This window comes from Perca fluviatilis, chromosome 13 (assembly GCF_010015445.1).
Source record: "Perca fluviatilis chromosome 13, GENO_Pfluv_1.0, whole genome shotgun sequence".
NCBI classification, from domain to species: domain Eukaryota; kingdom Metazoa; phylum Chordata; class Actinopteri; order Perciformes; family Percidae; genus Perca; species Perca fluviatilis.
Window position 1 is genome coordinate 21,066,421 of NC_053124.1, and position 20,872 is coordinate 21,087,292.

The 20,872-nt window shown below is 39.7% G+C and overlaps 4 protein-coding genes across 6 annotated transcripts; 3 read left to right on the top strand and 1 right to left on the bottom strand.

Annotated features, from left to right (window-relative positions):
* The first annotated feature begins 356 nt into the window (after window positions 1-356).
* On the top strand, window positions 357-3,516 carry si:dkey-266f7.9 (uncharacterized protein LOC100006223 homolog). Of its 3 annotated transcripts, none has more exons than XM_039819345.1 (5): window positions 357-611; window positions 1,143-1,223; window positions 1,972-2,542; window positions 2,864-3,230; window positions 3,272-3,516. In XM_039819345.1, exons 2-5 carry the CDS (start codon window positions 1,156-1,158, stop codon window positions 3,349-3,351), a joined length of 1,086 nt encoding a protein of 361 aa, XP_039675279.1. In that variant the 5' UTR covers window positions 357-611; window positions 1,143-1,155; the 3' UTR covers window positions 3,352-3,516. The 3 variants fall into 3 exon arrangements, with proteins under 3 accessions (XP_039675279.1, XP_039675281.1, XP_039675282.1); XM_039819347.1 differs by having other exon boundaries at window positions 357-554; XM_039819348.1 differs by having other exon boundaries at window positions 358-611; window positions 2,864-3,419.
* Window positions 3,517-9,006: 5,490 nt separating this feature from the next.
* On the top strand, window positions 9,007-11,256 carry LOC120571640 (transmembrane protein 272-like). Its single transcript, XM_039820698.1, has 5 exons — window positions 9,007-9,153; window positions 9,230-9,292; window positions 9,395-9,445; window positions 9,577-9,768; window positions 10,356-11,256. Exons 2-5 carry the CDS (start codon window positions 9,232-9,234, stop codon window positions 10,613-10,615), a joined length of 564 nt encoding a protein of 187 aa, XP_039676632.1. The 5' UTR covers window positions 9,007-9,153; window positions 9,230-9,231; the 3' UTR covers window positions 10,616-11,256.
* A 603-nt stretch (window positions 11,257-11,859) lies between these two features.
* mrpl9 (mitochondrial ribosomal protein L9) lies at window positions 11,860-15,249 on the top strand. The gene is made up of 4 exons (XM_039820923.1): window positions 11,860-12,123; window positions 13,837-14,028; window positions 14,342-14,425; window positions 14,859-15,249. The coding sequence occupies exons 1-4, from the start codon at window positions 12,037-12,039 to the stop codon at window positions 15,192-15,194; spliced, it is 699 nt and encodes a 232-aa protein (XP_039676857.1). The 5' UTR covers window positions 11,860-12,036; the 3' UTR covers window positions 15,195-15,249.
* A 159-nt stretch (window positions 15,250-15,408) lies between these two features.
* On the bottom strand, window positions 15,409-20,221 carry prcc (proline rich mitotic checkpoint control factor). The gene is made up of 7 exons (XM_039820093.1): window positions 19,910-20,221; window positions 19,755-19,808; window positions 19,072-19,560; window positions 18,360-18,452; window positions 18,064-18,210; window positions 17,897-17,962; window positions 15,409-17,126 (listed from the first exon to the last, which is right to left on the bottom strand). Exons 1-7 carry the CDS (start codon window positions 20,219-20,221, stop codon window positions 17,040-17,042), a joined length of 1,248 nt encoding a protein of 415 aa, XP_039676027.1. The 3' UTR covers window positions 15,409-17,039.
* Between the last annotated feature and the right edge of the window lie 651 nt (window positions 20,222-20,872).

Consider the following 20,872-nt stretch of genomic DNA (forward strand, 5'->3'; position numbering starts at 1 on the left):
TGAAGTAATTCTGCTGACAAGATTCAAATTTGTATTTTAAATCATTTTAGCCTTTTACACTTTTACACTACACGGGGGGAGCAGCTCCAGCTCTCTGAATAGTTTTTTTATTTATTAAATAAGACTATGGCAATGTAAGGCAAACATCCTCAACGTGGTCTTACAGAAACCTTTAACACTACATTCACTAATTCATAGGATTTAGTTTAATCCCCTTCCTTGACTTGATTTTTTTATGTGTTTCTGAACCACAATAAATGAGGGACATGATCCGATGAATAGCCCTCAGACACAAACACACCCCTCTACTCCCACCCCTGCTCTGTAGCGTAGAGCTCAGCTGCTCCTCTATGGTATTTCCCACAATAACATCCCAGGTCGACACACTGACTCTGTCATTTTGCCTCTGAACCCCTACACTCCTATCTCTCTCTCTCTCTCTCTCTCTCTCTCTCTCTCTCTCTCTCTCTATCTATCTATATCTCTCTCTCTCTCCCCTCTTTCTGTCCCCAGACACCTGGACCGGACGGAGGACCAACAACTTCTGGTTTCAGGTATAAACCGTCCGGAGCAGACCAGAGCAGCACATCAGAACATCAAAACATCAGCAGGTTTGACCCAGCAGCCGTGGACAGTTTGGTTCACTTTTGGAATTAAAAAGGTTTAAGCCTGCCATTGAAATGGCCTGGAGGGGTTAGCTGAGGTCAACCTCAGCTCAGAACGGGATCGAATTGTTTCCACTGTTTGTTTGGTTTATATATTGCCCAACACTTTCATGAAGGGAAAGTGTTTTCCTTTTTCTTTTTTTGTAATAGGCAGGAGCATGGAAGCCTGAGAGAATTAGAGCTGATGGGAAATGTAGTTTTACTATCATCTACTCTGTTTTATTTTCAACAGATATTGAACAAATATTGATTTATTAAAGTTCTAGCTCTTGTGCTGCCTGTCTGTCGTAAATGTACAGTATGTTTTGATTATTGATCTCATTGTTCTGTTGACCAGTTTAGTGATAGTTTATTAATAGATACTGTATATTATTCATGCACTTGCTAATTAAATGATCATCTTATTGGCCAATGTGTAACTCATGTTACATTTCATTAAATGCTGACCTCAGCTGTATTTTTCTTGCTGATCATTAGAACTGATCAATCAATGATGAGCGGCATCAGAGGAGGTCCAGTGAAAATGCAGAAGCTGTTAATTGAGCTGATGGTGATGGGGTGAGTAAACTGAAAATGTGTCAGATTAATAATTCTGACACACTAAATAGTGTTGTATTCATTCACATAGATTTTAATACAATTGAATTCAATACAACTTTATTTATCTCAAAGGCAGTTTTACGCCTTTTTACTCAAGTCAACAAATACACACACAGAATGAATAGGAAAAATAAGAAAAACACTGTTAATTACAAAGCTAAAACAAGCAAAGGCTACAAGTGAGTACACATTTATTTATTTGCATTCCTTTGTTATGTTTAATATTACATTTTATTTTTATTATAATTTATTTTTACTTGAGTAACAATTAAGAAATCCAACAGATAATTCAAACCATGCAACTGCTTAAATGTTTTTTTACACATAAATATAACAATTTTAATCACAAGTATTTTTTTGTAATTCAAGTTTTTATTGTTTTTCCATGTGAGAAACCCACCACATTTAACAACATGTAACAGCACTAAACAAACACTATAGAGCAATCTGGGCAACAAAAATCCACAATTAAAAAACATACACTTAAATAATCAATAAAATAGGAAGAAAAAATAATAATATGGTGGTGTTGGTTGAGATCGAATTAGGCTTGATAATAATAGTTTAATCACCAAAATTCACAGTTTAACACCCACATCATGAAAAATAAGACTCCAACTTTTGACATTCTCTGACAATAAGAAAAGTCTCCTGTGAAAACCTGAATTATTTACTACAAAGACTGTGCCTCTCTGTTATGTTTTAGAGTCATTGGTTTAATTTCTGGTGCCGTTCAGAGACCTGACTATGATGACACACCTAACCCAGAGTTCCTCAACCCGTCCTGGATGGCCAGAATCCCCGATGATCAGCCGCTGTCTGAGGTCACCATGCCTGGAACGCACAACACCATGGCCCTGTACGGCGGTGTGTATGCTGAGTGCCAGACCTGGAGCTTGGCCTCCCAACTCCGAGCCGGCATTCGCTTCTTAGACATCCGTGTCCGGCACATCAAGGGGAACCTCACCATCCATCACGGGGTGTCCTATCAGCGGGCACACTTTGGCCACGTGCTGGAAGGTGTGGCTGACTTCCTTCGAGAGTATCCCAATGAGACAGTGCTGATGCGTTTGAAGGAGGAGTTCAGTGAGACGTATGACATATACGGTGCTGTTGTGGACTACATCCATCGCTACGCTCACTGGGACCTGCTGTGGCACAGCCGGCTTGTACCAACCATGAGAGAGGCCCGAGGGAAACTAATTGTCCTGCAAGACTTTTCCGGGCCAGATTTGGGGATGCGCTATGGTTCCCTGGACATAGCTGATCACTGGAGGGTATGAAAATGTATTATTCAAAAAGAATGTATTACATGTTCCCAATAAAAATCACCAAACAGGCACATCAAAACCAACTCTAGCCTACAACGAAGGGAGAAAAGAAAAAAAAAGAAGTATACAAGGTTGCTAGATTGTAGTGTTCTAGTTTAGCCCAGAGTAGTATGCTGAGGGGAATCAGTTGTCAAGCAGTGTAGAGAAGGCCACAACTACAGCTTGGTTTGTGAATATAGTGGTCAAAGGGTCAGGATCAACCCCCTGGCATGGTAAGCAATTCATATTCATGTTTTTCAGTTATTAAACATTTGCTGTTCCTTGTAGGTACCCACACTACTGCATGTGGAGGAGAAATGGCAGAGTGTCTATAAACATCTGGAGGCTGCACCTGTAGGAAACAAGGCCCAGATTTTTCTCACCTACAGCAGTGGAGCGGGTGTGTTTGCGTACCCCAGAGCTGTCGCTCAGCGCATCAATGCACAACTATACGGCTACCTGAGGGCCAAGGCAGACCTGAACCAGCGCTTTGGAATCGTATGCATGGACTTCCCAGCTGCTCCTATTATTCAAATGATCATTGACTTCCAGCTGAAACATGTCATAAAGACAAGACAGGCCTTTAACGCAGTACATAGCAAGGCAGGTTTGAAATATACAACTTCTTCACTGAGAAAGAAGTTAATCAAACATGTTACTGTTAATGTCTAGGCCAAAATCAAGTATGAGGGAACAGTAGACCGGTCAATGACAATACAATCAATGAGGCATCACTATGGACACCAAATACTGCAGTTATAGCTCGGATTCAATAGTTGTAACCTTACTACTTTACTGTATCAAACATGATCTAACCTTGAATAAATCTTCTCATTGTGTGTTATGTCATTCACCAACGATACTGGAAACAAAACAAATGTCACATAAAAATAAAATAATAAAGTTTTGTTCAGGAATAAACTGCAGTGAACACTGCATTATAACTGTGTTTTGACACATTTTGTGAATATACAATATCACCAGTCAGGTAACTGTGATAAGTAAACCAAAATAAGCTACCTTGGAAAAAGATGTCCAGTCTAACAGCTGATACAGATGTATTTGCAGAGATCACTGCCAGGTTTTGTGTCGCTATCAGGAGTTATGTTTATGCCAGTCACTAACATCCTGTTCTGGCTCATTGGGGTGTGAGGTGGTGGCCTAGCCTAGAAATCTAGATGCACCCTAGTGGCAGCATGGGTCTGTCTTGTCAGGCTAGTGGTGGCCAGCAACAAGTGTGTCAACCTTTGAATCACAAACCCACTTTAACTGTCACACAACTTGAGACACATTCTTACTAACATTTCAACTTGGCTTTATTGTCTTTGCGTGGTTTACTGTTACCTTTAACCCTTGTGTGGTGTTCGGGTCTGTGGTACCCATTTTCAGTGTTTGCTATTTATTATTTCATCGAAGTCAAACTCATTGGCCTTGGCTCATTTTCTGTGAAGAACATAAAAAATAACTTATTTTCAATGACTGCACATGGTACACCCATAACCCACATAACTATTACATATGAGGTGTTTGGGTCTATCGGACCCGAATGTATTTAGATGTAGGTGCTATGAAACTATGTTGTCTTTGTGCACCTGCTAATCACTTTCACCTGTTCTGATTAAGTTCTAAGAAATAAGCACCAATAATGTTCAAATGTTTTTTTTAACCTTTTTTATAATTTAATTTCCTTATTTTCTCACAAAAAACGAAAAAGATCATATGATCATAAATGTGATCTCACAGGGGTAAATGGCAAATATGAACCATAAATGATGTATATATCATTGGTAATTGAACTAAAGTAAACATCTGTTAAGTATTTTTACATACATTGTTATGGCTGTATTGATTTAAAAGCCTAATAATGTGGTAGGTCCGCCATACCCAGGAACATTGGCTGTGCAGCAAAAATATGAACACCACACAAGGGTTAAAAAAACATTTTTTATTATTTTACTCAATTCTTTTTAAAGGCCCACTCCGCAAGTTTTACACATGAAAAGAGAACTCCAGTGTCTGTCTGTTTACAGATCTTGGGGAGTACTACTGCATATGCAGAAGGCAATCTGTTCATTTTTAAAAATGGGGATTCACCCACAACTAGTCTATATCCATGATGTTCCACTTCCGAGACCCTCCTCCACAGTGCTGTGGAGGAAGGTCTGGTAATGCAAGACTAACCCACGACAAGTCTCGCTTTGCCAGACCCTCCTGCGCGCTGGAGGAGAGTCCGGCTACTCCACATACTGTAGCATTGGGGGATGGGAGGAAAACATGCTCAGGTTTATTGGCATTTCTTTAAACCAATCACAATTGTATTGGTCAAAGCTGCGGTGCCGCTGCTAAATAGGCTCGGAAGAAACTTGTTTTGGTGGAACATGTGTATTTAAAAGTTGTTTTATGCAACAGAAAACTCAGATTGGACAGTCTGGATTTACCTTGCAGAGATCTGAGAAAAGGTTAACCATAGTTCTCATAAATCAATATCAGCTCCACACAACTCTCTCTGTATTTCTCTGTTCAGAAGATTGTGTCATCCGGTGACTTTCCCGCACAGAAGCTCAAGTGAAGATAATTACCTCTTCTGAAGAGTCCATCATGTCCTTTAATCCTCCATGTCCTTGCATACTAGCAACTTGGAGGAGGAGTGGGGGGCGCATGCACGATCACAGAAGGCTGTATCATGTGGATGCGCCGACAGTGTTGTTGTCATTACTTAGAATTCCTCATGGGGAGACAGAAACTAGGTAACGGATTTCCGGCCTAAATAAGGCAACGGAGCAATCCCGGAAGTGGAACGTCAAGGATATAGACTAACCCATGACTAATAAACCACCCCTTGAACGATAATTTTGATCCTGTATTTTTTTTTTTGAAACCCCTCCCCCTACCTATATAGTTAGAGAATATTATAGAGCCAAGATTTAAACTGACAAAAGGGCGGGACAAAAAAAAAGGTGCAATTTAAAATCTTTCTGCTACTTCAGCACCATGGACAGCACCATGGATTTTTCAATACACAGCACAATTAGGCTACTGATATTTCAGAGCGTACCTCCTCGAAACGCCTACAGTGAGTATGTAAATTGCCTTAAGTGATGTCACTTGAGGCTGAAGAAAACTTGAAAATGAAAGATTTTAAGAATGTAAAAAAAGAAGTAAGGCCGGTCTTCATCTCTGATCAATGTTACATTAGCTGCTCCTAGCATAACACCCAAATCTCTGACTGAACTCTCTGTGAACATGTTGCATTCTGGGTAATGTAGTATGGAGGAAATATTTATTCATAATTCAAATTGAAAGTCCAAAGAGAAATTGAAAGTCCAAAGAGAAAACAAAGCAAGATCAAATTAAAAATATTATTAAATTTTTTTTAATTTTCCATTTGGCTTTGGCTTTTGAATTTAATATTTGGCTTTTGAATTTCAATTTAACATTGGCTTTTAATTTTCATTTAATATTTGGCTTTTGAATTTCAATTTAACATTGCCTTTTAATTTTCATTTAATATTTGGCTTTTGAATTTCAATTTAACATTGGCTTTTAATTTTCATTTAATATTTGGCTTTTGAATTTCAATTTAACATTGCCTTTTAATTTTCATTTAATATTTGGCTTTTGAATTTCAATTTAACATTGGCTTTTAATTTTCATTTAATATTTGGCTTTTGAATTTCAATTTAACATTGGCTTTTCATTTTCATTTAATATTTGGCATTTCAATTTCCATTTAACATTGCCTTTTCGTTTGGACTTGACACATGTCAATGTAAATGAGGAGGCGTGGCCCAAAGGCTGGTGGGAGGGTCTGAAACGAAAGGGGTGCAGAGGCACCTTATGAACAGCAGGGGGAGCTTACTGCTGGGGAGCATCTGTCTGCAGCTTCAGGCTTGATGGCCTCTTATTTCACATGATAGAAATGATGATGTAGGCTAAACACAAACGACATTTCATGCAACAACAGTGAAGTTTTCATGTAGTTACTATAATTGGGCCCGTGTTAGTGAGGACTAGATTAGGACTGTATTTAAAGCTGATTCTGGTTCCCAACTTCGCCCCAGGTGTGCCTGTTTAAAACACGGACTCAGACAACTTTTCTCTTTTGATGTTTTATTTAATTAAGCAACAGTAACAACATGGGTGTGGTAGCTTCTGCGGCATTGTTTGTGTATGGTCAGATTCCGAGGACGCATTACTTTTAACATTAATAGTTATCGTTCGCGGTCTTTCACTTTTTCCGGTGGAGGCGTTTCGCGCTGTTTTCTCCAACATGTAGCCTACTCACAACTATCACTTCGTGATGGACGGCCTTTGTTCAGCCCGTGTCTTTTTTCAGACTTCCAGCTTCAGTGGTGTTCGTAAGCATCACTGGCCGGCGGGGGGGCAATCCGCGCCACCCCCAACTGTCTCGTCAGACTGAAGCTTCCGACAACATCGGAGAATGTGCAGTTGGCCATCAACGTTTTAAATCGCACCATATTCACTACACAGTTAATTTATCGCATAAAAAAAAGTCTCAGAAGTGAATTTAGTGGTAAAAAAGCAGATGAAAATTGTAAAAAGTTTCCAGTTGTTTGCTGCTGCTACTACTGCAAACTCCCGATCTAGATTATAGAATCGATTGCTTTTTATAATTTCCATCTGCTTTTTCACCACTAAATTCACTTCTGAGACTTTTATATGCGATATATTAACTGTGTAGAGTTTGAATATGGGCAGTTTTACAAACGTTGATGGCCAACTGCACATTTTATCCGATGTTGTCAGAAGCTTCAGTCTGACGGGACAGCCAGTTGCGTGGCGGCCGGGATCGCTCCCTGCTGGCCGGCCAGTGATGCTTACAGACACCGCTGACAGCTGAAGTCTGAAAAGTACACGGGCTGTACTAAAGGTCGCCCATCACGAGTGATTGCTGTGAGTAGCCTACAAGTTGGAGAATAGCGCGGACACGCACCACACCGCGCACCACCCGCGAGAAAAAGTGAGAGAAAGAAAAGGAGAGGTCGAAGTTCGGACGATGACTATCCGTTGAGATTGTGTGTGTCGTCCTCAAATCTGACCACACACAAACACACGCCGCAGAGCTACCCACACCCATGTTTCTACTGTTGCTTAATTAAATAAAACATCAAAAGAGAAAATAAAGTGGTCTAATCTCCACGCCCAATAGTAACTACATAAAACTTCACTGTTGTTGCATAAAATGTCGTTGTGTTTAGCCTACATCATCATTTCTATCATGTGAAATAAGAGGCCACCAAGCTGAAGCTCAAACAGAAGCTTCCCCAGCAGTACGCTTCTGCTTCGTAAGGTGCCTCTGCTACCCTTCGTTTCAGACCCTCCCACCCGCCTCTTGACCATCCCCCCCTCATTAATACATATGTCAAGTCCAAACGAAAAGGCAATGTTAAATTGAAATACCCAAGTATAAATGAAAATGAAAAGCCAATGTTAAATTGAAATTCAAAAGCCAAATATTAAATGAAAATTAAAAGCCAATGTTAAATTGAAATTCAAAAGGCCAAATATTAAATGAAAATTAAAAGGCAATATTAAATTGAAATTCAAAAGCCAAATATTAAATGAAAGTTAAAAGCCAATGTTAAATTGAAATTCAAAAGCCAAATATTAAATTCAAAAGCCAAAGCCAAATGGAAAATTTAAAAAAAAAAAATAATATTTTTAATTTGATCTTGCTTTGTTTTCTCTTTGGACTTTCAATTTCTCTTTGGACTTTCAATTTGAATTATGAATAAATATTTCCTCCATAAATGTAGAAGTCTGTTTTTGGCAAGAATCTAGAAACTAGATTGAAAACAAATGGGAAACTGGCCATCACGGTTTACCTGTTTAAAACGCTTAAATGAGGTTTATTTCTGAAGATTTTATCAATAATTCTTTTGGCTTTTACTTGTCTGTTCCAAACCCACCATTGTAAAAAGCAAGCCCTATTTCGTGTTTTCTATTTCAAATTGAAATGCACTTTTTAAGAATCATTTGAATACTATATATTATTCAAATAAGATTAACATAGGCCTATATTAATGTTTAACCAACTGCTCAGAAAACTACAGAAAAAATTAAATGATAAAATGTGTGATGGAAGTGCACCCTGTGTATTTACTATCACACTGATGAGAGGTGATAATACAGCGTTTCCTGTCTGTGTAACTGCAAGTGCATCACATTGTCTTATCTGTGCATTAATTGACCTTCGTGCTGCACCATCCAATCTATGCAATTTATTGACCAATGAATTTCAATATGTAAAATTTCAGAAAAGTATGGTTTGCAAAAGAAATAGGACACCTTGTGACTGGTTTGTAGCTCAAACCACACTTTGCATGCAGATAGTTTCAGATAACAGACCTTTATCATTATTTCCTCCTAGTTAAACAGAGAGTGTTGCACAACAGTTGTTGAAATGCTTTGGCTTGAAACAATATGTCTTAACATCCTGCCAAAACCGAAAAGGACGTTAAGAAGTGACTAACACCGACTCATGCTAACTACACTCATTAAGTTAATACTGGAAGAAGAAAAAAGGCTTTAAAGTGTCTCCATTCAAAGCTGGACAGGTACGGTATAACACTGCTGCTGCACTCCTCTTCTTTGATGTTTGTGTATTGTGACAACTTGACTTCTTTACTGCAGATATGAACCCGTCTCCACAGTCTGAAGTCAGGCCTCAGAGTGCCGTGCTGATTTCATCACTTGGTTAGAAGTCTTTTCTTTGTCCCACTTATGCCTGCCTTCTGCCTTATTTTATGTTTTACTGTTATACCAATCCTTGACCCTCTCTCTCTTCCTTTCTCATAGTTGTGGTGAATATTATTTGGTGGATGGTTATGATTGCAGCCATTGGTTTGGGTAGGTTTACTACCATTTGATCACAGCAACATTTTTCTGATTTTTGACAGCAAGCAGTATGTTTTGCAGACTTTTTCATGATCCTTTGTTAATATTGACATTTTTTCTGGTTCTGGACACCTGCTTCATAGGGGCTATACATCTGCACAGTTGTCCAGTACAGCCCAACATCCCCATTTACCTCATAGTGCTGGGAACGACCAGCCTCGTCTCTCTGTCTCTGACCTACACCAGGGCCAACCCCGGGGACGGCATGGTTTCTATCATGTGCTCGGTCTGCACGGTCGTCCTGCACCTCTTCAGTTTCTGCTGGTTCATTGCAGGTGGGAGAAAATGTCACAAAGATGTTGTGTTTCTGCCAAGATAAATCTCTCTGGACTCTACATGCCTGCATGGAATCCGACAGTAGTGTAAAGTAACTAAATATACTCAAGTGCTGTACATAAGTATTTCATGTGATACAACTTTATACTTCTACTCCACTACAATTACAAACAATGCTTAGTTTAAAGCCCCTCTTAAGTATTTATTTACAACATTAAATTTGAAGGCATGTTTACAGGGGCTTTACAGTTAGACAAAAAAAGAGTTTAAAACTCAAAATCTCAAGTAGTCTGCTCTGTCAGTACTGTGTAGGTGTGGTTTTATTAGAATTAATCATGATTGACAATGACCAAACAACCTACCAACTGTTATCAAAATCAGATTCAAATGTTAAATCCTGATCCTTTTTTTCCTCAAACATACTTTAAACCAGTGAAAACAGCACAGACAGAAAATCAAACAGTTTGTGTTCATGTTGGACCAGATCACTCATAGTAAAAAGTGAAGAAAATATGTTTTGAGGGCCTTTACATTCTGTTTAGTTTGTAGTCTTAACTCTAAATTAAATTAAAATATTCCCCTGTAGGCACTATCTGGGTTTATCCTGTCTATCCTCCCGACTATACAAATGGAACATCTCGATACTGCCACAGGACAACCTACCAGTTTGCCTTCACTGTCACCACCCTAGTGTGGGTCACTACGACTTTCATCTTCTTCTGCGGATGCTGCTTTGCTCTGCTGACCTGCTGTAACACTATAATTGCAGGACGCAGATTGATACCCAGCCGCTTTAGTTACTATGGTACTATAAGTGATTCTCAACCCACTGCTGGTGATGTGTGATTAGGAATTTACAATTGATGTGTGAAACTTTTCCCAGATTATGACAGTAGTGGTCCTGCTGCTGAGGTTTATTTGTGGTTTTTTTGTAGTTTTTATAGTTTATAGTTATACAGTAGGTATAACAGTTTAGGGCATATACAAGTAAAAGTATTTTAAACAGCAGCTCTTAAAACAAGATTTTTCTGCTATCTTTCTGTTAACGCTTGGCGAGGTGCCTTACTTTACTTGAGTAACATTTTTGCAACATTTCGATATGTTGATTTTCTGTGACAGCACACAAGGTGCTGAGCTGAGGCTGGTCTAACATTAAATATTCTCTACAGGGTGTGTAGTCAAATCTAAAAACAGTACTGTCACATCCATTGACTGTATAAAATAGGTTGACACCAACAGTCAACATTTGAGCCGATACAATAGAAGTTATTAGATAATCTAGTGGAAGCTTATGTTGATTCAGTATTGAGATAGATAATAAATTGTTATTGGTAGTGTGCTTTTATATTCTACTATGCTGTGTGTGTGTGTGTGTGTGTGTGTGTGTGTGTGTGTGTGTGTTTTAAATGTTACTTTCTGCAGTGGAATAACTTTTCTTGATTGCACCACTAAAGATGGTATTATTGTAACAATATATTGTGCTGTATGGCTTGTAAATAAAAGTTTGATATGTTGTTTGCATGATTTAATTGTGTGAAAAAAACGTTCTATGTTCCACATAACTGATGTTTTTAATGAATCCCTGGTACTTTTAAGCACTCAAGGATTGTTTGGTTGTCTTGTCGGTTCAAAGACAAAAGTGTGTTGCTCTTGAAACTTGGAAAACTTTGTATGGTGCATATGGTATATGGTGCATTTGACAGCATTTAATTTTGCTTGGATTAATTACATATATAGGCCTATACACCCTATTTTATATAGGCTACTGTATGCAATGATGAATTGCTGGCTAATTTTTCTCTGCAATCCAGAAAGAGTAGCTAATTGCTGCAGCATAAAAAAAAAGAGAGAAAAAAAGACCAGAACCAAAGATAAGCCTGTTGGCTCATTGTTTTTGTTATGTTGTGAACTATGGTTATAAATTAACCTTAAACATAGTCAGTACAAACAAAAAAGAAAACTAGTGAATAGCCTGAAGATTCTGATTTAGTCACCTTAGTTTAATGTTTACAAAACAGATTTTGACATTTTCCAATGTGATTACTTGCTTTTAATTCAGGCTTTTTCCGCGACTACTAATTCAGCCGGTGGGGTCCTTTTACGTCACACAAACAACGCCAGTTAGCTTGTAGCTATTATACATGCTGCGGTTATTTGACCGGTGATTGAGGAATAATTTAACGTTGGGTGTGCCTAAGCCCAGACTGCTTTGAACGTTTTGTGATTGATCTCATATGAATAATTGAAAGTGGTGAATTACGGTCTTAATGAACATGTGGAGCTCAGGCCGCCGTGTCCTTCAGGATCTGCTCAGTCAGCCGGCTGTCAGGAGTTTCTCTCGGAGTCCTACTCAGGTAAGTGTCTCTGCACTTTTTTTAATCAAAGTAAAAAATAATCTGCCAGTGTTTGAAACTGCTTTAACTCAGGACCGTGATTAATTAATCTGTTGATTATATATTTAAGACTATAAAATGTCATAAAGTAGTGAAAAGGATTCATCATATCTTCCCAGAGCCTTGTCTTTAAATCCTAAATTTGGTCAGACCATCAGTCCAAAACCCAAAGATATTTAATTAGCCTAAAAGTGACACAAGCACCCTGCATTATATCTCAAAATTTACCTTATCAACACATTGTCAATGTCAATCGATATGAGCTTTAAATAAAAATAGCTGTCGTTGCAATATTCTTATATAACATGTAAACTCGTTGTCACTGGCGAAATCTAAAGAACTGGGTCCACAAGAACATACTGGCCCACCTTTTTATTACCTGGGCCTCTCTGGTTCAGCGCTCTCCTGGTTCACCTCCTACCTCACCAACAGAACTCAATTCATATCCATCAACAACTGTACGTCCCATACCATACCGGTCAATCACGGAGTCCCTCAAGGTTCAGTGCTAGGTCCTCTTCTGTTTATCCTGTATATGCTTCCTCTTGGACTTATCATTCAAAATCACGGACTCAAATTCCACAGTTACGCAGACGACACACAACTATACCTCAGCACTAGATCCATCACTCCTGCCACAGTATCAACCATCACAAAATGCCTCTCTGCAATAAAAACCTGGATGACTGCCAACTTCCTTAAACTCAACTACAACAAATCTGAAATCATCATCATTGGTCTAAAATCACTACTCGCCTCCTCCCAAGATTTCGCTCTCTCCATCGCTGGACATACAGTCAACACCTCACTCCAGATCCGAAATCTTGGTATCATTTTTGACCCCACACTCACTTTTAAGCCCCATATCCGTCATATCACCAAAACTGCCTTTTTCCACCTACGTAACATTGCTCGTCTTTGCCCCACCCTCTCGACATCTGCTGCTGAAACTCTCATCCATGCATTCATTACATCAAGACTTGACTACTGCAACAGCCTCCTATATGGTCTCCCTTCATCTGTCTTACAAAAACTGCAATACGTTCAAAACTCTGCTGCTCGCCTCCTCACCCACACCGGTTCAAGACAACACATCACCCCTGTCCTTCAACAGCTTCACTGGCTCCCTGTACAACAGCGCATCCATTACAAAGTTCTTCTCATCACCTACAAAGCTCTCAATAATCTGGCCCCTCCACACCTCACAGACCTCTTACAGCACCATCGCCCCTCCAGATGCCTTCGCTCAGCAGACTTAAACCTCCTCAAACCCATCACCAAATCAACCCACCGAACTTTGGGGGACCGAGCCTTTGCAATAGCTGCCCCCACCCTCTGGAACTCACTCCCCATCCACATCAGAAACTCGGACTCACTGAACACCTTTAAAAAAAACTGCTCAAAACTCACTTATATACATAATTTACTTATCTTGTTTGTTTGTTTGTTTGTTTGTTTCTTTCTTTTGTTTGTAAAGCGTCTTTGAGTTCCATGTAAAGCGCTATATAAAACTTATGTATTATTATTATTATTATTATTATTATTACCTTTTTCTCACTACTGTTCTGCTGGAGAGCCATAAAAACCAAAGATAACAAACCCACACAACTAACATAAACTTAAGGCTACAAGACATGACAGCAGAAATAAAGTGTGTGCTGGATGTTTTCACAGAATACAGTTGTGGTGGAGCGCTGGTGGCAGGTGCCCTTATCTAAAGTAGGCAATCCGCCAAGGCTTCACCCTCGAAGACACAGAATCTACAAGTTGGTTGAAGACATCAAACATGCTCCCAAGGAGAAGATGGAGCTCATCCTGACTCAGACAGTACCCAGTGAGTATCTACAATGCTCTCAACAGATCACATAACCCTCAGACTGCAGACGATTGTAATGTGTCCACGCGGAACAAACAGATGTTTGCTGACAGGCGTTAATAGTCGTTAATTCTGTCATTTTGAGGGATGCCAAGCCAGCCAAGAAATCAAACCCCAGATTGAATCAATTGGTGATTTATATAAAATTTATATCGTTTTTTTTTCTTTTCTTTCTCGGGGGGGGGGGGGGGGGGGGGGGGGATTTTTTTTATTTTTTTTTATATAAAAGGGGGGGGGGTTTTTTTTTTTTTTTTTTTTTTTTTGAATTCATTGTTTATTTACTTTAATAAAACGTTTCCTTAGCTGGGAGTTGTTGTGCCACCTCATGCACTGAGTCTCCCATTTGAGTCAGTCAAGGACTCCGGTGACTACTGGTGTGAAGTTACGGTAAGAATTTTTTTTTTTTGTTCAGTGCATCACGTGCATCATTTTCTTATCAAACATTTGCAGCAAGTGTAGCTCCACGCTATATATGTCTTTTTAGTGGTTGGTAGAACCAACCAGTGTTTAAAAAAAGTGTAAAAAAAAACAACTAGTGTTTAAAAAGTTAAGTTTGTTTACATATGGGTACTGCATGTTGCAAGAAAAACGCATGTTGAAATTCTTGCAAAATGCAGTAGCCACATTCAAGAAATGGCTAACATTTTCTGTAGAGAATTACCTTGATTCTTAACGTTTTGTTACTATTTCTCCACCAAGAGCACGTCATGTCACCCTCCCACACCCGGAAACCATTCAAAACCTCATTAAAAAGAAGCAGGTTAAGGCTCTTACTCTAGCAAAGAGCAGACTACTTACTTTTAATATTTTTATCTTTCAGGTTAATGGAATGGACACAGTTCGCATCCCCATTTCACTGGTGCCATACGAAGACCCGTCTGCAAGTTATCAGCGACAGTTGAAAACACAAATGCAGCAGCCACAGGCGACCACAGACGTCTCAGAACCTGCCGCTGAGGGGGAAGCTGCTGAGGAGGAGGTTTCTGCTGCTGCTGAGGGGGAAGCTGCTGTGAAGGCCGTTTCTGATGCTACAGTGGATGCTACAGTAGCCTTAGGAGTCTCTGCTGATCAAGATGAAACTGCAGCAAGTACACGGATGAGTCAAGACACAACAGCACCACCAAGTGACAGCCCGAAAAAAGATGACTCCAAATGAAGATGTGCATAAAACCTATGGTTTGCCTATAATACACATTATACTTGCATAAAAACAGTTGTCTGTGTCATTATTAAATTATTTACAATTACAAATTTACAAATACATGTGAACTCTAAATTATAGTTGGATAAACTGATCTTTTGTAATCTTACCGTATGTATATCCTAAAGATAGCGGACATAACCAAAAACTACCCAGTTATGTTCAGAAGTATGGAGCCAGGAAAGACAAATATTTATTCATTAATTTTAACTGCACAACACACATAACAAAATATAGTATAAACAAAAAAGTTTTTCCCAGCAATGCCATCAAACATGTTAGTCACTGAATTTGAAATGTCAGTGCCTAATACTTTTGTATGCTTTGTTAATCGTACCACGAAATCAGCTGAGGTCAATGTTAAGATAATTAAATGGATATGTAATTAACCAGGAAGTGCTGTGAGTGCCTGATTAACGTTTGAGTCAGTTTTAAGGCAGATCAGCTTGTGCATGTGTTGATACAGGAATGGTGGAAGACTACAGAGCCACCGCCACACCGAGACAGTTAACATATGAAGCTCTCTAAAAAATCCATGTGTTATGACATATAGTGCATTCAGCAACCTGGCTCACGAGTTTACATTTGTATTCTATTTTCTGCTTGAAAAACTAAAAACATATTGGAGGGTGGACTTCTGATTGCTTTTTTTAAAGGAGGAAAAAATTAAGAGCCTGAATAAATGTCAGTGCTTCAGTGAAAAGCCATTTAAAAGGCTTAATTGCAGAATGGGAAAGATTGATGCAAGGATGATATTCAAATCAGAGAGAGAAAGCAGAAATCTGCAATATTCTCCAAAGCTGGAGAGATTGGAATCAGTTTGAAATTAATGTGATTGCCATTTTGGTCTTCTTCAAGAGGCTAAATGTGCTGCCTCGCTGCCCATTTCACAGTACTAAAAAGTAATTGGTATTTAGGAGAAACTACTGAATCTGTAAGATGCATGCTGGATGCAGCCAGGTAAAAAAAAAAAAAGTTTTAAGATCAGATGGTTCTCTGGCCCGATGGTAGCTAAAGAACCAGCTGAAAGTGAAATGCATGTGTGGTTCTCTGGCAATTCATTTATGCAAAACCTCCTTAGAAAAGATGTAGTTGCAGGTATGCTCTTTCACAACTTTGAAGTTTTCAATGCAAGACCATGAAGTAAATAAAAAAAAAAATAGGGATGAAATACAAGCAACATGGACAACTTTTACATCCTTAATTTAATGAGTCATTACGAGCAACTGCAGCATATGTATTCCAATATCACCTTTATTTTATATTACAAAGTTGTTGATTCAACGTATAAATATGTAATGCCTCACAGGTTTAACTGTCTCCAGTTCATTTCTCTGCATCAACATTTTACTAACATTTGTGTAATTGCCAGAGAACCAAACCTGTTGTAGTCATCCGTATTAAAAACAAAAAAAGGATTCATACATCAATGTTTGCTGTATGAATATGCATACACGTTCAAAGGAAAGCATTTATAATGGCCACTCAAGGGTCACATTACATCATCTCTGCCACAGGTTTATTTGCATGTATAGAGCCTATATTTACTGTAAAAGGAATCGACTGTGGCTGGATTTTCCATACAGAAGTTACACCTTTATGAAACAGTTGACCAAAAAAACTACTGAATTATATTATATAACAAATACAGGAGGGAGGGCAGGAGAGAAAATCTGTATTACGGTGTGTATAGTTTCTTTTCGAACAAGTTTCCCTCAATGTGTAGGGAAATCTGGAAAGCTCTACTCTACTTTCTGATGCAGGGTTTCCACATGCCACCAATAGTCCACAGTATGACATTTAGAAACCATATTTGGCCTGTGTCTGCCGGCGGGTTAGTTTGTTGTCTGCCCAACTGTTCTTCAGCTCCAGCTCACGTTCCTTTGCCTGTGAAAAGAAGAAAATTGTGTAAGATAGTAGAGAGAAAAAGATTCAGTCCACTGGCCAAATCTGTTTTCATTAAATTTCAAGTGCTACAACTATCAAATGCTTGTCGACAGTGTGGGATGTGCATACAGTATGCAATTCTAATTATGGGGTTGAGACTACCAGAGATATCTGGGAGGAAACCTGCTTTTAGAGAAGTCAAAAGCCTGAGTGAGTACACAGACAAATGTGAGCTATACATACCAACCAGCTTAACAATATAAATAAATCCCCACTCTGTGCACAACTTTGAATACCATCCAGGTTGTGTAAAAATGAAACACCCGACATGATTGTATAGCCAATTACTCTCAATGTTAAACAAAAAGCTACAGGCAAAGTTAACAGAAATTTGGCTACTATTTTTAGCTTGTTTGAATGCCTCGTGTAGGCTCATCATCTTGCAGCAACACAATGCTTGATGTTTTCTTTGTAAAAACAAGCATGGCAGTCAACAACTTGGAGCTGAATGTGTTGGTTGGTACAGAAACCCCGACTCACATCATGCTCTGTATCACTTTCAAAACAAACTAGAATTTTGCCAGGTCGGTCTACTAGAAGCTCTTGCCTTAGCTACAATATATTCTGTTTGAGTGCGTGTCAAAAGAACTATAATGTAGCCTTTCAAGGGCTACACAGACGTCCCCACGGACCGTGGCAAACATGATCAGATGACAGAATTTACATTGCATAAATATGATAAGTATAATATGGGCTTTAGCAGCACTCACCTGGTGAATGAGATAGGTTATCTGATGCTTGCGTCGCTGTTGTCCTGTAGGCTGTTCTCCTTTTTTCTGCAGAAATGAGAAGAAAAGTGGATGATACATAAAGTACAATGTGTTGTAGTGTCGTTTCTTAGCAAAATTGGCTAAGACTTGAGATCTAGTCAGGTCACCTTGCTGAAGGACTGACGGGCCTGCTTCTCTTCGGTCATGCTCTTGGTCATCCACTGCTGGTTGCCACTTAGCTGGTCGTCCCCTTTGATTTCCAGAAACTTCACTTCCTCTTTGCCCCTGTTCCGTTTCCCTTGCAGCCGCATGAACTGAAGCACAGGAAGAAAATGCTCATATCAGTTAAAGAACGTTTTTTAACCTGCAGCTGCTTAAATTATCAATAATTAGCCCTATTTATTAAGCTTGGAGTTATATAGCAAAACAATACAGATAGAAGAAGCAGCAGCAAACGTCTTACCGCTTCATCATCAAACATGGCAGAGTTGCCAGGCTCTTCAGTCTCTGCCGATCCGGCGTCAGGATCTTGGTAGTATGTCTCATTATAATATCCCTGTCAAAAGAGAAAATGTTGGGATGTCACAAAGTAATGTTCCATTGGTTTATTTCTCTATAATGTTTATATAGGACTGGTCTCATTTTGTGATTTGTGTCGGGAGGCCTCTGGCTTTCCCTTAACCGGTAATGTGTTGGGATGCTGACAGCCCTTCTGTGCAGACTAATGGATACTGTCCATGGTTAATGTTTCTGTATGGCAAAACAAGGATTTCACTGTAAACACTCGACAGACCTGAGGCTATAAAGACAAGAAGTTGGCTCTGTAGCCTCCATGTATATTTGTTGGTATTATTTATGGATGTTAAGGTGCTCTTCTTGTATTTGTGAGTGTGTATACTGTAAACAGTATCTGTAGCATGTGGCTGGATAACGTGCAAGTGAATGCATGCCTCAACCATTCATAAAGTAAAAGGCTTCCATGACTGCACTCAGATCTGATGAACTGAATAAAATAGCATAGCATAGTATCCAGCATTAACAAGAGGACTGTAGAACTGGATTGGCCTTTTGTTAACGTATTCTTAAATACTCCAGTTAATGGAATTACTCAAGTTGAGTCACCATAATCGGACATGTATATATGCAGTATAAGACACTTTATGAGTCATGATTACCTGAGGGAGAGCTTCTGGGCCTGCCATGGGCTGTTCAAACTGAGGATACTGACCTCCCCATGCACCAGCTCCCTCATGGCTCCCTCCAAAGTCGAGAGGGGCATCTGACTGACCCGGCTCATCTGCATCTGCAGGTGCAGGTGCAAGAGGTTCTGCGGGGGCTGATGGCTCAGGGTCTAAGATTGGGATGACTGCAGGGAGAGGCTGGGAGCTCTCACCCAGAGAAAAGTAGTTCTGTGGGGTGATTTCCTCCTCGTTATCCTGGTCGTCAGTGGCTATTTGTCGAGCCAGCTGCAGGGCGGCTGATTTTGCTGCAGCTTTGATTGCAGAGGGAGACGCACTAGAACCGAGCAGACCCTGAGCTGGCGTTCCAGGCTTGGGCCCTTTGGGTTCTTGGCGCTTGGTGAGTGTATAAGGAATCAGGGGTCTATCAATCTCCTTCCTGTTCAGGTTTTTGGGTTGTGGTAGAAGGGAGGAAAGGCCTGAACCCTGGAAGAGGAAAGAGATATGAATGGAAATGTCATATGTTGGGTCTCCAAGCTGAGCAAGCTCTGTTTCAATTGAAATTATTTTAAAAACGGGTTTAAGTGTTCCTTAAACCATCTTCAATAAAACTAATTGGGGTAAGAACAACAATTGAGGTGACTGTGAATATAACCGCAGACAGTGAAAGATCCTCTTACCTGAGGATGTAGTTTCTTCTTTGCTGGTTCATCATCATCATCATCAGAGTCTGACTGTGGGCAAGAAATAGACCGATTATGAATTACAACCAAATGACATACCAGAGGAGCTACAATATATAAAAGCAAACGTTTTTATACAACTCAGTACTCACATCCCGTCTCTGGATCTGTGGTACAGTGATCTTGACAGGCTCTGTTCGCTTCCTCGGCTTAGGCAGACTAGAAAATAAGACTCCTTTAGATGGCCGAGGATCTAGGTCATCGTTTGACGTGTTGTCCCCTGCGGAACAGTTCGCTTTTGTCTCCTTTCTTGGCCCACCATTTCCTCCTGCCGATACTGGCTTTTTAGGAGCAGGCAGGAGTGAGAAGAGCCCTCCTGTGCTGACTTTGCTCTGCGGCGCGGCAGAAGTTGAGGTTTCTTCTGAGTCACTATCATCACTGCTGCCATAGGCGACTAAAGACATGTTTGCTGATGATATTAAAAATGATTAATCTGCAAGAACTCGTGGACATGGATAACCACTTTCCCTGGATTTGGTCTCAAGAAGCCGTACTCACACTTTCCGACAATCTTACTTCAATTAAAGGTACGATAATCTTTGATAATATTAGCCACAAATATAATGAAATAATTACGAGTGGGGATGTAGTAATAAGAACAACACAGCAGGTTAAAAGAGTGCCTCACGGTAAGCTCATTGCATGAAAGGATTGTCCCAACTTCACAGCGCTAGCTAACGTTAGCTAGGCCGCCGCAGCACGATATTAGCTAACTGGCACTTTCTTGCCTCGTCAAACTAAATTCGTCTCAGATCTGTTATTGCACATAATACGACATCGGATGGTGCAGCAGGTGTGATTAAACAGCACAAAACTGGGTTTTTTTAGTCCCTAGACTCCATCAAAACATTCGCCTCGACCGTTCATGATTAAAGAAACGGCAACTGCGCAGCTTTCTGCGCAACCTATTTCTTCTTCTTCTGTTTGTTACAAGTTGGTAAACAACTTCAGAGCATTAACGCCCCTAACGGACCAAGTGTGTATAACCAGTGACTGTAAGGTATACTGTAGGTCAGAGCCATTTCTCTATCACTCTGCTGTAGGTATAAACATCA